Genomic DNA, 18,563 nt, shown 5'->3' with positions numbered 1-18,563 from the left:
AGTCTCTTACATCCTGTAGGCCCTTATGGTAGGGAATGGAAGGAGTTTTTTTTATTGTTTTTAGTCTCTTAAATCCTGTAGGCCCTTATGGTAAGGATTGAAGGAGTTTTTTATTTTCGCGACAACAGCTGAATCTAACGTATTAGGGTGGGCGAGTAAAAAGTTCATACCACAGAATATTATGGTTTGCTGTGCACATTTTATCCTAGTGTTTAAAGACAACAGAAAGGCCTGCACACTGATTAGAAGGGGAAATGCATATTTGATGCGACGTGAGGGTGTGTCTCTGACAAACTAATAAGGCTATAAAAAGTTTGGTCTTGAGATATTTGATTCCCTTATGTTAAGTATGCGACTGAGATTGATAATGAGAGGCGAAGGGGGCTAGGAGAAAAAGATTTTCTCAAAGCGACGGCAGGCGGAAGGAGAGATCGATGCGCTGAAGAGCATATAAGATGTATTTTCTCTGCGAATAAGATTTTATTTTTATTCTGAAATTTGATGTAAACCACTGTATGACTATTGTGTAATTTCTATTCCTGTATCTAATTTGTTCTGTCTCATGTGTTGTTTGTGTTGAATCTGCTGAATGTCCTTTTGTTAAACTTCCAGTCTTTGGTCATGGGGGGTGTAAATGGGAGAATGTTGTTTTTGATGTTTTCTCTTGCAAACTGTTTATTCGAGATACCTGGTTGCGAAAGAAGTTTAATTCTTTCGTGGGGGGAATTGTGTGGTATCTGGACAGTGTGCAAGTCAAAACATATTAAGAAATGATACTATACTAATCTAAAGTCAGAAGAGTAATCATGAGTGTGTGTGACTGGTGAATGCTTGGTGAATGGGCTAAATTCTAACGCAGCAACAGCTGTCAGTCTAAACAGCTGAGCCAAATGGCCATTGTGTTGCTTTTATCTTTAGAACATACCTTATATGGCTATTTAGACTGGCTTCTTTGGTAAATGGCCACTATAAGAACTATGTGAGATGTTTGTTTGGGAGGTGCTCGTGCCCAGAGGGGCTGCAGGAGAGGGCTCTGCCCTGGATTATATGATGCTGTTTGTTTGATGCTGAATAAATGACCATGGAACTTGGGAACCCTGACGTCTGTCTCTTCTCCTCCACTTTTTACACCAACTACAAGCCTGCTAAGCGCAGTTTATGCCTCATCATATACGACACACACACACACACGCACGCACGCACGCACGCACGCACGCACGCACGCACGCACGCACGCACGCACGCACGCACGCACGCACGCACGCACGCACGCACGCACGCACGCACGCACACACACACACACACACACACACACACACACACACACACACACACACACACACACACACACACACACACACACACACACACACACACACACACACACACACACACACACACACACACACACACACACACACACACACACACACACACACACACACACACACCCCTATTGATTGACAGCCCATGAGGAAGGGAGGGACACTGAGAAGTAGAGAGATGACTGTGGTACTAAACACAGCCTAATTAACACACCGCCCAGCAGCACCCCTGCTGCAGCCAGCGGCATCAGAATGGTCCCTAAACACAGGCAAGTTGGGGGGGGGCACGGTGAGGTCAAATGCAGAATAATGCAGTGCTGCATAATGTATAGACAATATGATAATGATGTCCCTATTTGCAATGCATTATGTGCACCCATGCGCCACTGCTCCATATTGGCATGCATGCAAGGGTGTGCTTGTGCTCACAGTGTTGTGTCCAGGGGGTGGCCTGAGGTGGCACAGGCCACCCCTGGAATCTGACTGACCACCCCAGGTGCCAACCCTGGGGGATTCACAGTTCTTCTAAATACTCTTATCTGGGGTTTTGGCTTTTGGGATTCGGAAACACACTGAGAGTGCACACTGACTACTCAGAAAACAGAAAAGCCTAGGTTTTCGAAACCTCTGAACATTTGTGACAACAATGACGATTGGAAGTTATTGTAATATTCGATGGCTGTGGCTTCTTTGGCTCTCTGGATTATTCAACACACATGTGGAAAAAAAAACATCAGAGTTAGAATCATCAGAAGGGAAGAAGCTGGAGCCGCACGGACCATCTGAAACATTTTAACAAAGTTTAATAGATGCAAAGAAACTGGTGTTGTGTTGATATCATATCAACATTTGTCATTTTTCCTGTGCGGACATTATCCTCCTATCCTCCTATAATTTGAAAAACCTCTGTCATGGTTGGTGTCATGGTTGGTGAGGCCAAAATTGCTCTGCCCGGTTCTCCTCAGCGGCTGGAGCAATTGATCCGAAATTGCACACAGCCATTGACCATTACCATGTGCACCTAACAGCGAAGCCCGTTTTTCGATATCACCAAAGCTGTTCATTAGCGTTTTTGTGGAAAACACTGTCGCCATGGTTACGGGGCTGCCTCCCGGGTTGCCAGATCATGTGCGCATATCCCCCCACGGATGCGTCGACCGGGTATGGACTAGTATGGCCTGTCCCCGACTAAGGATTTGTTTAGTCGAATCTAATTGGCGACAATTTTATTTTTTTTAGGGCCAAAATATTTTTTTTTTCAAAGGGCCAAGTCTACACAGTTTGTTTTGTGTCTCCAGCAGAGTTTCTAGTGTCTCTATCTCTCTCTGGAAGAGGTTGCACATGAACTCTGCAGCCGCACTGAGGCGCTCCAACACAAACAATACCAATACAAAGACTAGGAATAAGAAGAAAAAAGTGGAAGTTACGTGTGGTTGCAGGTGTAGACTTGGCCAAAAAACGATTTAAAACATTTTTGGCCATTAAAAAAAAAAACTAGAACTCGACTAGATTCGACTAAGAGACACGCAGTCGACTCGGACCCCCCGCGACTAACCAGTCGACTAGTCGACTTAGTCGAGGTCAGGCCCTTAATAATCCACTTTATTTATAGAGCAATTATCAAAACAACCTCTTCCAGGGCGGACACGCCAGACAGGTGTACAATAGGTGCTGAGTGGGCACTATGGAATGCAAAACAAACAAAGCACAAAACTGTAATGGGCATTAATACATGTATGAAAAGTGCAGTAAGAAATAAAACATTAAGTGAATAAAACTATAATCAACAGTGATGTCACACCCTATTAAGTGCAAATAGGGGAAGGGATTGATGTCACATGTTGGAGGTGCAAACAAAGGTGCTTTTTGTGTGGATTTGACTCCTTTTTGTGGCTCGTGAGTTGAAAAACAAATATTTGGACATCCATTCCATCCATCCTTCTTCAACCGCTTATCCGGAGTCGGGTCGCGGGGGCAACAGTTTCAGCAGAGAGCTGAGTCCAGACTTCCCTTTCCTGAGCCACTTCCTCCTGGGGAATCCCAATGCATTCCCAGGCCAGTGTGGACATGTAATCTCCCTGCAATACATCACTTAACCATAGTTTTGTGTTAGGATATAATAATATCACTGTAAACAATCTGTCTCACAAACCAATGCTGATACCTGTGTTGTTTACCTCCAAGCCAATGGTGGACTTGGCCACGACCCCAAATACCTATATATGTGTGTCTTAAATAATGGAAAGGACCAAGAAGTGACTTAAAAAAAGACACAGATTTAACATGCCTGAGCTCCTCAGGTAGGCCACTCCAGAGTCGAGGAGCCCTGACAGCAAAGCGGTCATCTTTATATTCAGCCTTCAGACTCAGGAACAGCCAGCAGCACCTCAAGTAGCGTGAAGGCATATAAGGGGTTTAATAACTAAAAAACATAATTTGAGCCAGGCTATCAAATGCCTTAAAGGTAATCAGTAAATTGTTAACGTTGTAGTAGTTACGTAAATTGACCTGGAGCTTGTTTCTGGGGGAAAAGAAGAGATGGATGGAGGTGAGAGCCAAAGAAGCAGAGATGACCAGGTTGCCCATTCACCCTCATCCCCCATCCAGCGATGGTCTGAGGGGCTCAGGTCTTTTGGGCTGCCTGTGGGGGAGAGAAGAGAGAGAGATCAAGTAATCACAGTGTTCTCCCATAAAATGCATGTGCTTCACTAGTAACAATGTGTCATTATTAGCAAGTGAGAGAATAGAGGAGAGAATAAAGATTTTCGTTCAAGTCTTGAAAAATAATATGTTGAGGGATGAGGGAATGAGGTTTATCCAATGTAAAAGATGAGGTACAGAGTACACAGTAAGATCCTGAGTGTGGATTTAACTCTGAGAGTGTACAAATGGAACCAAATGAACCCCTAACACACCCTGAGATACAAATAGATACATTAACACTGAAGATTTTACTGTCTAAAAGCCATTGTGACTCAGATAATGCACTCAGTAAACTATACACTTCCACCAAGGCTTACAAATCTCTACCAGTTTGCTCAGTTGAAAGTCTGGCCTAATGGTGAGTGACAGTAGAGAACAGGTCATAGGGTTACCAAAATCAATGGCAAGAAGGATGGAGATTCACAACACACCTGTTACACACCTGCTGATTGACCCTTGACCTTTTACTGTTTATAGTTTTGAGGGTTGTGGGGCAAGACAAAGTTTGGCCTGGTGGTGGCGCTTGAGGAAAATCAATGGGGTTACCAAAATCAATAGGTTTCTTCCTCATGGAAGCAGGAATGTGCACAGCAATCTGTGTGTTTGTATGGTTCAGGAGATATGCTCATTTCAAGAATGTTTAAGTTTGGCCTGATGGTGGCAGTAGAGGACATGTCATGGGGTCACCAAAATCAATAGCTCCTTCCTCTTGGGAGCAGGAATGTGCACAGCTTAATGGGACAATCCAGCCATTACTTTTCCAGATATGTTGGTCACAACAACAGACAAAAACAGTCAGATGGGGGAGAAAACATAAAAATATGATTTAATATGATTTGTGCAGAGTTCAGGCAGAGGAAGCGCATGATCCCTGGCATATCCCAGTCAAATATTTGATGACAAACATTTCACAGAAGTAAAATAAATGTTCACAATTATGTGTTTTCTTTAAGAAGATTTTTTTTTACTTGTGGTAGACTATAGAGTATAGGGGTTCCTAAAGTTGGGGGGACACTGACGGTCGGGTCGCGAAATTATTTTGGGTCATTATTATTTATTTATTTTTATTCAACAGAATGGATGAAATACAATCTAAAAATGATTACAAATAGTACATTTTACCATTTTAATACATTACAAATGCGCACCGAACGCGCACGTTTATGTGCATAAATTACCTTCAGGGTTAGGTGGGGTCGCGAGTCAATGGTCGCATTATTTTGGGGTCGCGGGCTGAAAAGTTTGGGAACCCATGGTTATACAATAGTATAATATTCTACGGCAGGGGTCCCTGGGGTCGGCAACCTTTTTGACATGAAGTGTCATGTTGACACCACATCAAAATACTATTTCCAACAGATTTTGATTGTCCATATACAGTACATATGCTATAATAACTATATATCATCTCTCCCACACTTTTTGTGTGCCAGTGATTATAGGCCTACTGTGTGCCAGTGATTGCCTACCCCGTTCTACGGTATCTTATAAGGTAGGGTAAGTGATATTTTTTGGTTAAAACTAAACTTTTTAAAGCACTATTTTCTGATAGTAATCATTGCCATAGAGTGTTGTTTCAGTAACAAGACTCTCCCTATCACTCCAGGTCTTCAATAAACAGAAAATACATCTTCAGGTGGGATGCAAAATTTCAGACAATCAGGAGAAAGTTAGCTTCATTTTAGCTTCATTTTTATAGTGTTCCAGTTCCAATTTATCTGCTCATATCTTTGTGTTACTTCCAATTTCAGTTTAATCTGTATCCCGACCTGAAAATAAATGTTCTGAAGAGCTGGAAAGACATGGAGACTCCTGTTACTGAACAAACACTCTACTATCAGAATATAGAGCTATTTAACACGTATTTTAACCAAAGAAAATCACTTAGCCTGCCTTTAAGTGTGAGTGTTTCGTTTGTGGTTTTAATACATTTGATCTCTGTTGTTTTTACATTGTCGACAACTTGAAAAATGAGTGCAGTATGTCCTTAGGTATGATAAGCAATCACATAACATAGTATAGCACAGGAGGAGCGTGTTGTTGTCTTGTCATCTCTTCTTTGGATTGATTGGTAGACATCTATCAATCAGATATCGACAGACAGACAGACAGACAGACAGACAGGCAGGCAGGCAGGCAGGCAGACAGACAGACAGACAGACAGACAGACAGACAGACAGACAGACAGACAGACAGACAGATAGATAGATAGATAGATAGATAGATAGATAGATAGATAGATAGATAGATAGATAGATAGATAGATAGATAGATAGATAGATAGATAGATAGATAGATAGATAGATAGATAGATAGATAGATAGGCCAAAAAGAAGCTTATCAGAACAGAGGCAGCACTTTGCCAGAAATAATCTACCAAAGTACCAATGCTGTATCTCACTCACCTATAAAGTGCTGAATTTCCTGGCTTTGCAAAGTCATCTATGTAAGAGATGCCACAGGGCTGGAGGGCACCATGCCCATGCCAAATAAAATCTGAAAGGCTGCCAGGATCAGCAACTGGCTGTGGCTTTCCAGACAGGAGGGAGCACTATACTGGGCAATTGACCAAACGTATATCAAAACAGATGTTTAGAACCAATCGACTAAATCAATTGGTCTGATGATTAAGCACTTGTACCTGTATTATACTTTGCTGCACAATGCTTGCTTACGAACATAGTGAAAATAGCCGATCTACAAGCCCACTTTTTTTTTTCCATTATGCTTCAGCCTTACGGTAGTCTACAGAGACAATATTCTGAACAACAATATAAAATTAATTTCCCTCGGTTTCTGACGGTTTAAATGTTTAAATTGACTAGTAAAGCTAATTCCCTCCCTGAGATCCTAATATGTATATGATGATTTATATTATACATAGCTACTTATGTCTAGGTTCATAAAAAACATTTTATAAATGGTTTTTGTTTACGACTTTACATAAAGTAAAATTACTTCAAGTTGGGTGTGTTAAAGGGAATAGTCATTTTATTTTCATGAGGGAGAAAAAGTTCAAGCAACTTAAGAGGTGGGGTGGTAAATATCAATGACTCTTTTCTCAATCTTTCACTGTGTCTTGCTGTGTAGTTATTTTGGGCAGTGACCGTTGGGTGGCGCTGTACTAAACCTCGGGTAGGGAGCTGATGATGCCCATGGTCGTGCTGTCGAAGCCGAAGTGCCGCTCCATGGTCGTGATGCAGCTGACTAGGTAATGAACCTGGAGCAGCTGGGCGAACATGAGCATACCATGACACAGCACAAAACACTGGAGGAGGAGGAGGAAGCGATGCACAGAGAACAGAGAGAGAGAGAGAGCAGGATGGATGTGAATACATGTGGGAGAGAGTCAAATATAGAAGAGAGACAAATATATGGAATAAATGGGTCAGTTCAATGATGAAGGGGAGAGAACACAAATACACAAAGTGAGACAGATAACACACTTATCTGTCTTTGTTGATCGTTATTCCTGATATACCAGTATTCTGTACGCTGCTGCTGTTCAAACACTGTGAAACACTGTAAAGCTAGTGTGGCACAGCTGAGGAAGTGACTACGCCACCCTCACATCATGCGTGAGCGATCCTACAAAACCATTAACCATATATATTGTACACTAGACAATGTAACTGAACAAGGGATCAGGATTAGGTACGGGATCAGAATGACCATAACCGGAGGCCGATGCATCAAGAGTGTCAAGTTTATTCAACAATTTTCCATTAAAACCACAAAAGCAGTAGCCTGGTAAACCATCCCGGTCGCGTGAATTCACATTATCATGAGTCCTCTGCAGACCGGTCTGGCCCCAAGCACTGGGTGGCCGTTTTGCCGAAACCAAAACTTGGAAGAGACAATCAGCATCTGCACTCAGGGCCCTGTGATTGACAGCAATACAGGAAAGGTGGGCACTAGGGAAATCTGGGCACAATTTTTTGGGGGGAAGAGTGGGTACCAGGAAAAGTGGGCACTTTGGGTGAGAACGGAGAAGGGGGGTTATTAGTATGATTGACTAAAGGCTGGGCAACTAGGCGATAGAGGGGCGAAGGCTTCAGGGCCTATTAAAGGGGCCTCTAACATAAACCTACACAGCAAACAAATAAGGAAAAGAATACCAATACACAAAACCAAAATCAAAGTAAATAAGTAAACACAGCAAACTCAAAATCCAAACCATGCTAAATCAATTAATAATGGCCCAGTATGATACACCTTAGCCCGACATACAATCATTGACACAACCCAGTATCTAATATAAAATATGGAATATGAAATATGACACAGGAGAGAAAAACAGCGAAAAAGGCTGGTTGACCTCCTTCCTACAATAAACCACACATAAAACATATGGTTACCCTTCAACACTGACTCACCTTAGACATTACAAAATATAATAAAAATATCAAAATACAAAACAAACAAAACAAAATAACACAACATACCCAGTCAACATATAGGCTATCCTTAAGGCTCCCACCTAACCATTGGACGGACCTGGAGGCTCTGGAAATACAGAAAATACATTATCCTAAGCAGGCCTAACAAACATATTATAAACCCTCTTGAAAACCCATCCCCCTACCCTTTACTGATTCCGGCAGTGTCCCAGCTCCCCCTCATAAACTGCCACACTTGCCAAACTCTGTAAAGGGGATATAGAATACCACTTGTTAAAACAAGTCACCATATTGCCAAAATGAATTACAAAAGCATTTGGTTCACAAGTTAACTTACCCAGTATTATAGGCCCAATAACCCCAAGCCTCCAAGTTTTTCCCCAAACACTCAAATGCAGGCTTTGGGCCAAAACGAAGGCAGCAAACCTGCTCACCCCTTTTATGCCCTTCTCTGAAAGGGGTAGTGCTACACTACGTATGTGCTATTCTACATATTTATTTGTAAACTTTGTAGCACTGCAAATTGCAAACCTGAAAAAAAAATCTTGTTTCAAATACTGTATATAAAATCTGCATGACTGCATCAACACTAACTGAGCTTGACATGTGTTTGGTATTGAGTCTGAGTCATATGGGTCAATTCTGTCATAGATTGTAGATCTCTTCAAATGCATATACAGGTTTTATAAGGTAGGTATTCTACCGCACTTGCACCAAACCAACAGCTCGAGCTGTTGGTTTGGTGGAGTTCCAGTTTCTTGTCATGCTCCATCAAATGTTTTCATTACAATCTTTTACCCTCAATAAGCACACCTTGATGTTAAAAAGACTACGAGTTCTTGCTGCAGTAGCCCTTCCACCATGTTTGGCTCCTCTGTATTTTAGACTTTACTACAACAAAATAAGCCAAGCAATACAATTAACCTTGAAACCTGAAGCATAATGTAAAAAGCAAGTGGTGCTTGTGTAGGGTGGTCATATCCTCTTTAACACTATTAGGCGAGAGATTATGAGAGTTCTCTCTTTATACCACATAAGCCTGCATCTAAACATGGAATAAGGTTAATGTTATGTTTTATATAATTTGCTGTCATGAATTTATTTGGAATCATCTCTTCTCAATCAGTTTCGCTACAAGCACAAATAATCACAACCCACCTCCGATCAATTTGTCAGTTTGATGCAAAAACATTCAAACAAAACAAAGCAAAACAAAACACACATTTATACAACAGACTAATGCTCAAAATCAAACATCTCTGCCTCCTTCTCCTTCCAGAAAGCAAAGCTTCGATCAATGTATTGACAGATCTCATCGTTGCTAAAAGAGGAGAAGTCTGTGCCACTCCCACAGTCCTCTGGAGAAGCAGTTTGAACTATGACCATAGGTACCTGTCTGGTATCAGGGGATAATGACGCAGATAATGATGGCGGGCATGGGGTTTCTCTGGCTCCACCTTTGTGGTACCTCCTGGACTTGCTGGAATTCCCAAAGAAGCATACTTTGATGTCCTCAAAGCCGTCACTCCACTGCCGCTTCCCAGCCTGGATTTCTTGGATGACAGCCTTGTGGAAATCCAAGACGGTCTTCCAGGGGAAACTGCCCACGTGGTCGAAGACCTCAAAGCACAGGAGGTGCCTCATCTTCCTCTCCTCAGGTGACAGGTCCTGCTCCAGGATGCGGAAGTATCCCAGCATGAAGAGGTCAAGGGTCAAGGTGTCATGGCTTGCCGCAACCCCATCCTCCTCCGGCAGAAACTGCTCAGGGGAGTAGGTTAGCCGAGGGGATGCGGCTTGTGAGGGGGAATGGGTGGAGCAACAGACAGTAGGCGTGTCTCTCTGGCCCCATTTCACATTCCTCCAGGAGTGGAGCATCTTATCAACGGCAGTTCTTCGGCGGCAGAAATCAAACATGGAGGCGTCTTTCTGCTGAGGCTGTAGTGATGTCGCTGTAACAACATCGGTTTTCTCTGATGTGGCCTCATGTCCCTGTTTAAGCCTTGCTGCTCTCATTGTAATAGCATAGGCAGACTTCTTCCAGTGGCTGAGGAACAACACTACTATACGTTCTTTCCTCAAGCTGGTGGTCTCCATCACAGGCATAACTGGTTTAGGTTCATCGTGGTTGTTCAGTTTGCAGCCCACATCTGTACAAGCAGTTTGGTTGTTTATTTCAGGAACTCCAACCACTATCCCAATCTTCATCCCCTGGCCCCCACTAGTGTATTGTTTGTGAGAGTTGTTCACAAAACCGGCAAATGGATAAATGGCCCCAATCTGTCCCTCAAAGTTAGACCTGAGGTTTTTAACAGACACTCCAGACTGTTGAATCTCCTGCTGCACCCTCTCCCTCTGAATCCTGCTGTAGCTGTTGCTCTCAAGCCGGTGACTAAAGGCTGATGCCATCCCAATATGGGGTATCCTGCAGCCTGCGGATGCTGCAGATGTTCCCTCCTGGGCCGCTGAGCCTAGTTCCTGGTCCTGCCACTTGACCTGCCCCGGATGGTTACGTCCCAAACCATCCCTCACGCCCTGCAGCTCCCTCACCCCCTCCATCAACCCGTCCACCGTGTTCCTCTGCCCCAACCCGTCGCTGCCGGTGAGATTGTTCAGCAACAGTGACATGTTCCTGATGATCTCCGAGACGCGGCTGCACCACACCGGCAGGGGCAGCCGTCCCTCCATGTCCATCTGCTGTAAGATGTCCCTGTTGAGGGAAATGTTGACGATAGGATCAGGCAGAATGGCCCTCAGCTCTTCTGTCAGTCTGGTCAGCTCCAGCTCATAGGCCTGGCAGCGCTTCTGGAGGGACACGTTCTCCATCTGTTGGTGGAGGTACCTCAGGTCGTCCTCAGTCAGCAGCTCTCCAAACGGCCCCAGGACAGCGTTGTGGACCTGCGAGTACTTCCAGCCGTCCACCGGTATGTTGCAATTGGCCATGTCCTGGTGGGGGGTGGGGTGAGCAATGAAGTTAGTGCTAAACCCACACATGATGCTGAGGAATCTCTTCAAGATTGTTGTAAAATACTATATAAGATATTATTCTGTCATCGTAAAACATTAGATTTGAAAATAACATTTAATTGGTATATTTTCAAATATATCAGCATCTATTAGCATTTAAAATCAACACATGTGTAAAGTGAACAAATGCATGCAGCATTGTGCAAAACTTAAGCCTGATCTATCGTTGTTGCATGCCATGTCACGTGCTGAAAATAACCAAAGCTCACAACAAGCTCACAACAAATGGCATTGTGACACATTTGTGAGCTTGTAGATCTGCTATCTTCGGCATTGACACCGCTGTATGACAAAGTATAAATTAAGCATTACAGCAGAGATTTTACAGAGTGAGATTCTTCTCTACCTTTCGTCCCCTTCATTATGGTTATGTACACATAGACACTCATGTATACAGTAAACATTACACACACTTGCAGCCAGTACCTGTCTCCTCTGCTCCTCTTCATCATGTAGTCTGACCTGGAGTTGTCGTACCATCACCTGCCTCTTCCACTCAGCTATTGGCCGGCCGTTCTCATCGTGCGTGGGCACCAGTGAATCAATGTCAGCCATGATTATGTCCACGATAGGTACATGTACCTCCTCAAGCTCCTCCTCATCTTCCAGTCTCTGGTGACGGCATGGACAGAGGATTTTCACGGTCAACTGAAAGTCCAACTTTACTTGGATTCATTGAAGGTTTTATGTAAGTTTTATAAATCAATAGTCACAGGAAAAGCTATTAAAAACTGATCTTACACTATGTTATAAAAAATAATCAGCATTGATGTGAACACATCAATGCTCCATATGTGCTCCACATGTTCCATGCAACAACCACTCAGCCTCGTATAGCCTACCGTATAGGAATAGTGCTGCCGGAGCAGCTATATAATTTAATAACTGCAAAAGCAAAACTCAACTCTAAAATTGTTGTTCTTTATGTAACCATCTGGATTCAAACCTGGTCTCCCACATGGGAAATCAACAACAAGGCATCTAACACTCAGCCAAAGGGGAGTATTGTATATACCCAGTATATACTGTACCCAGTATATAGCTACTGTATAGCTCACCGATTGTCCAGTAAACACAGCAGTGATACCGGCATGTCTCAGGGACTTCATCTTCATCTGAGCCAACAGGTTGTTGTGGTCCCTCTCTGGAGGCTTCAGATGGGTGAATGATGTTACCACTGTAAACACATACTGTACATCAACTGATAATAATCACATGGTGCCTACTCACAAATATTGCATAATCGCCTTATCCCAATAATTTCAGATCATTTCAATTATTTTGCATAATAGTCATAATCTTTTCCGTGTTGAAAAATGTTTATACATTTCAAAGATTTTCAAATATAGTGCAAATGGCCGATGTTGTAGATTGTTTATTTCCGCTATTTTTAAACAAATGTTGAGTATGTTGAATTTGCACGTCCCGAGGAGACCCGTGGCAGACCAAGGAACAGATGGGGGTCTCCACACTGGCCTGGGAACGCCTCAGATCCCCCAAGAGGAAGTGGCTAATGTTGCTCAGGAAAGGGAAGTCTAGAGCTCTCTGCTGAAACTGTTGCCCCCACGACCTGACTCCTGATAAGCGGATGAAGATGGATGGATGGATGTTGAATATAAAATTATGAAATATGGCCTATTTTGGCAGTATATTTTTTTATTGTCATTTCTTTGTATATTTAAGTTATTTGTCATATCTGTGCAATTTATGTTTATTAAAGGAGCATTTCACCCCTGGAAGAACTTACAGTCACTCAATGTTAATAATATTTGTAGTAGATAACAGTAGCAAAATTTGAAATTTGCACCCTATGGCCAGAAAAATATAGAAGTCTGTGTGTTTGACTTGGGTTTGACTGGACTTCTGCATTACTGACCATAATGCTTTGGGGCACTGCCCTTCCTTGTGGGGAGGGGAGGCTGCGTGGGGGTGTGGTCTACATTGTAGTCAGGAAATAAGGTGAGATAAAGAGACTATGAGTCAAATGACTCATAGTCTCTGAGGATATGGATAAAAATCTAAAATACAGATTAAACACAAAAAACACACCAGGATCATGTTTATGGGTCCTAGACCTAGATAAAAATAGGGGTTTGATGCAAAATTGGCAAAATATCCCTTTAAGCCCAATAGGCAAAATCATTTTTATTTATGTTTATGTTCAATGCCAAAAACACAATTAAAGGATCTACACCATGAATTAAAAAAATAATAATAATATTTAATATCATATTGTTTATGTCCCTCAAACGTTTTTCAAAAGGTTTGAGCCCAAATCAAGCCTCAGATATACTCATTCCAACTAACTTCTCTCTGGCTTATAAAGCACTTTCACCTGCAATACCACATTGTCCTGTTTGGCACGGGGCGCTATTGAGCCAGTTTGTATGCATGTTATCTCCTGGTTCTGTGTGGAAAAAGTAAAAAATAAAAATAAGAAAAAATAAATAATTTATTTATTATTCTTTTCTTTTTAACTGAAAAACGGGAGGGATTGTACCCTGACGTGACGTCACGTCAGGGTGCAAATAAGTTTGGCCTGTTTTGAGACCAATTTACAGAAAACCCCAGATTTGCTGTGAAAGCCTGAGTGTTCAAACTGGGGTATTTTGGGGGATAGAAGAGAGGTAGGGGAGACCAAAAACACACAAAAAAGAAGAAAGTTAAAATTCATGGTGTAGTCCCTTTAAATCAATTAGTAATCATCATGTAAAATGTCATGATCATGACAGACCTAATGGTGAGACCTAATGGTTGGTCTTAGTGTGCAAAAAGCCTTTAGGTGAACTTGAACCTGACTATAAGCACTCAGTTATAATGTATACACTAAGAAATGCGAATACCATGAGTAAAGCTCAGATGCTCTTGGGAGAAACCAGACAGTGGCTCACCTGAGGAGGCCACCTGTACATGTTGAATGGAACCCACATTGTACCTCATAGAGGCAATGGTAGGGGTCATTGGTGAAGGCGCGGTCACTGGGGGCGGGGTGGGATCCCGAGGGAAGGGCGGCACTTCCTTCACTGGCTGCTGGTGACATATACACACATACATATAACGGGAGTGAGGAGAGCCTAATGATTATGTAGCTACAGTCACAAAATTATATGCATTTTATGTCTATTTGTTTGGAAACTCTAAGTCAGAACCTTTATTCTGTTTAATGAAAGATTTTAACTTATTTAGACAGGATAAAATCCCATTGATAATTTTAGAAATGTTAGTATTTCAGGTAAAACAGTTCAAACAGTTTCCTGCAGGGTTATTCCCTGTATTGATGGCGGTCACCTTACTGTTCTCCATGCTGGCTGTGCTGGATCACTGGATCACTGCCTAATGTCTCCCACCTACTGGACAGTCAGCTCCTCTCTCGGGACACCCTGAAAGCAACACACATGGTACAATCACTGGTACCTACTGTAATAAGGTAGAGTACAGTAGGTCACTGGTACCGTCGTGTGAACTGCAATCTCTACAGGGTTATTATATATACGATACTGTAGCTGTGTCATCCCTCATTGTTTTTGGGCGGTGAAACCGCCCCTCTATGTGAGGTTTGGATATTTGCACCCCAAATCCTGCGCTGTGATTGGCCACCAGTGTACCCCCCTAACCCTGCACCGTGATTGGCCAATCACAGTCTATTCAGGACTGTGATTGGCTAGGGAAACATGACAATTGTGCATAGCCCTATAAATAGGACTATGCACTTTAAAAACCTTTTTTTAAGTTAGGGGTGTTGGTCCACAATATTACTTTTCTTTAAGTGAACTTCCATCACTGTGATGACCACTGTGACCACACCGCCCACTTCACACTGGGTGTGATTTTTTTATCTACTTTGTTTTGATTTTAAATTTTACTTATTTAATGTTCAATTCGTTTTTGACGAAAGTACAACACAGCCTAAAAGAAGAGAAAATATATGAGGATAAAAGTTTAATGGTGAATGTTACGGTGTATTTTTTTTTCTTGATAGATTGGTAGATTAATACATTGGTTGGCTGGTTGGTTGGTTGGTCGATTCATTGATTCATTAATGTTTGAATCATTAAATTATTTGTTAATTTGCTCAATCACTTATTCATGCTATGCCTGTTTTGAGAGCGTGAAAGGAAACAGGATTAGCAGGGCGAATATAGCAAGCCTATTCCACCTGGAGAGAAATATGACACAGAATATCACTTGTGGGTCAATAAGAGGCCCCAAAGTAATCTTCTAAGAGTCTCCTGTGATGACACATAAACACACGTGTTCAATGTACAGAACACCAGTCACAGCATATAAGACAGGTAGGAATAAGTGAAACAGGAGCTTGTAGCGTACCCCCTGTGGAGTGCAGGAGAAAGTGTATGGTGTGTTAGAGCAAAGAGATGTGATATCCTGAGTCGGGTAACCTTCCTGATTCAGGATTTCTTAACAAGCCCAATGCCATTCAATAGCTTAAGCCTAAACGTTGCAGAACAATGGGCATAATTGAGCAATTATGCTAAGCTGTGCCACTCAATTAGGTGAACATTGGGTTTCACCAATTTGAGACCTGTACTGTAGCTTTAGTTTTGAATCGAATAAGGTTAGAATAGAAGTTTGAACGTCTTAGATAGCTTATTTACATTGTTTTACACACACATGCACACACACGCGCACACACACACACACACACACACACACACACACACACACACACACACACACACACACACACACATTTATACAGTATACACACACACACACACACACACACACACACACACACACACACACACACACACACACGAGTGCATACACACGAGTGCACACACACACGCACACGCACACACACACACACACACACACACACACACACACACACACACACACACACACACACACACACACACACACACACACACACACACACACACACACACACACACACACACACACACACATCATACATCATACATTAGGAGAATCTATTCTACTGTATTGACCAACTACAATTCAGAGTTGATTTGTTGATTTGCAGGAATTTCTGATGTGTTTTTGTTTGACTTGTAGATTACATTATGCTGCTGTAACGCCTCAATTTCCCTTCAGGGATTAATAAAGTATATTTCATCTCATCTCATCTTATCTCATTACTAATATATGTAGGATAAACCTTTTCCCCCCCATTTTCCATATTCCAAATTGTATATTCATCCATTCCAGCCAATCTATTCTCATCAGAAAATAATACAATATCACTTACAATCCGATCCTGAAGCTGCCAGATGTCAAACGTAAGACTGGTTGAATGATGAGAAGATAGAAGAAAATCCCAAGTCAGTCCATAAGTTAGTTTTTCGCCCTCTTCACCCCTCAGCAAATACATACCAAGACGAAGGAACAGCAACACATGGACCCAAGCCTCAGATGGGGGTCCTTCTTAGTATGCATAATTAACAAGAAGGATAGGATGGCCACTAACCGGAAATATAGACCTACAGTAAGGTTACGTACTGTACAGTATGTAAATGGACAGTCTGGTGGGCATTGGGAGTGCATGCAATGTACAATTATGCGTGTGTGCGTGCGTGTACATGGGTGCATTTGCTTACCTATATATGCGCATACTGACATGCATGGCCTTGTGAGTGTGTGCTTGCATAGTATTACATACCGTATTTTTAAAAAGGACAGTAATACTCAATGCATGGTTGTCTGACTACTTTTGCAATGTCCATCATCAAGGGACTGCTGTGGCACAGAGATTTGCCTTGGCAGAGACGCTGTGCACCAAATCAGACCAAATGGAAATCAATATTTGGATCCTAGATACAATTTCATAGTGTGTGTGTGTGTGTGTGTGTGTGTGTGTGTGTGTGTGTGTGTGTGTGTGTGTGTGTGTGTGTGTGTGTGTGTGTGTGTGTTTTACATTCTAAACATGTAATCTCATTGACACCTGAGGTCTCATACTCAAGAGAGACCTGATAGTTAGTTAGACCTGATGTCACTGATAGTTATCAGTGATATACAGTAGTGTGGGGAAAGGGTAGGTCCGCCAGAGTAACCCATGAAACAAATAATGAGAGGAAAAATGAGAACGAAAGACAGAGAGGGGGCAGCTACAGTCAGAGGAACCTAGACAGACATGCACAGAGTCACAGACACGCATTTAATGCGCAGTAAAATATTCATAATGCCTCACACATACAGCTGACCTACAGTACAGTATCTCACCAGACAACACAATCACAAAGACACCCTTAAACCCCTGACTTGTCTGCAGGAACCTCCTCTGTGCCCCTCACTCCATAAAGCTCATTTGTATTTGTATTTGTATTTGTAACAGTATGCCTCTCTTATAAGCAGATTAGTGTAACGGCTCCTGCTGGGTTGAGTACATTGTGAGTGCTTTATCAATAATAGAGAAGCTCACAACCGCAGCAACCAATCACTTGCGCGCGCACACACACACACACACACACACACACTCAGACATATGCATACATACGTATGTACACAATGTCCTGAAAGTGAAAGTACTGCACAAAGTGTTATGCAACTGAGCCATATTTGCACAATGTTATGCAACTGAGGCATAATTTTATAGTCAAAGATTAATTAGTTTATCATCTTGCATGGAAATGCTTGCTCTTACAGGCCAAAAAAGAGGTTATAGATAGGCTGGGTCAACATTTTTCAATTGTTTTGTTTTTTCTCTCCCATCAGGTGAATTATGAGAGAAGTGCTGTTTATTCAAAAGCCAGTCTGTTTCGAACAGTGAAAGCGTTCCCTGTGAACTCAGCCAAACTTGAACTTTAAAACCACTACCAAGCATTACCAAGAACCAGAGATTGTGTCATACAAGGTCATAGGCTAATATGGCCATAACAACCAAGCCATCAACTGTCATGTCAATGCGAAATGAACAGAAATAAAGAATGACTTAATCCAACAATAAAATCCAAACATACACAAGACAATGAGTTCCAACATTTATTTTATTTATTTCATTTTTTTTCTCAACAACTTTTATTACGTGTCCACAGACATAAGAAGACACCAGCAGAAACTCCAGAACACTCAAAGATAAACGTGAGCACTGAGATTAAGACTTCATCATCAGACTTCATGTGACCCGGTC

At 42.2% G+C, this 18,563-nt stretch overlaps 1 protein-coding gene across 1 annotated transcript; it reads right to left on the bottom strand.

Annotated features, from left to right (window-relative positions):
- Nucleotides 1-9,664: 9,664 nt before the first annotated feature.
- Nucleotides 9,665-14,755, bottom strand: espnlb (espin like b; the record flags this gene model as incomplete). The annotated part of the gene is made up of 5 exons (XM_080439678.1): nucleotides 9,665-11,371; nucleotides 11,879-12,064; nucleotides 12,511-12,629; nucleotides 14,344-14,479; nucleotides 14,741-14,755. The coding sequence occupies 5 exons, from the start codon at nucleotides 14,753-14,755 to the stop codon at nucleotides 9,665-9,667; spliced, it is 2,163 nt and encodes a 720-aa protein (XP_080295804.1).
- Nucleotides 14,756-18,563: the final 3,808 nt, after the last annotated feature.

Source organism: Gymnoscopelus braueri (genome assembly GCF_963280865.1).
Source record: "Gymnoscopelus braueri genome assembly, chromosome: 10".
NCBI classification, from domain to species: Eukaryota; Metazoa; Chordata; class Actinopteri; order Myctophiformes; family Myctophidae; genus Gymnoscopelus; species Gymnoscopelus braueri.
This window is presented reverse-complemented; position numbering and strand designations above follow the sequence as displayed.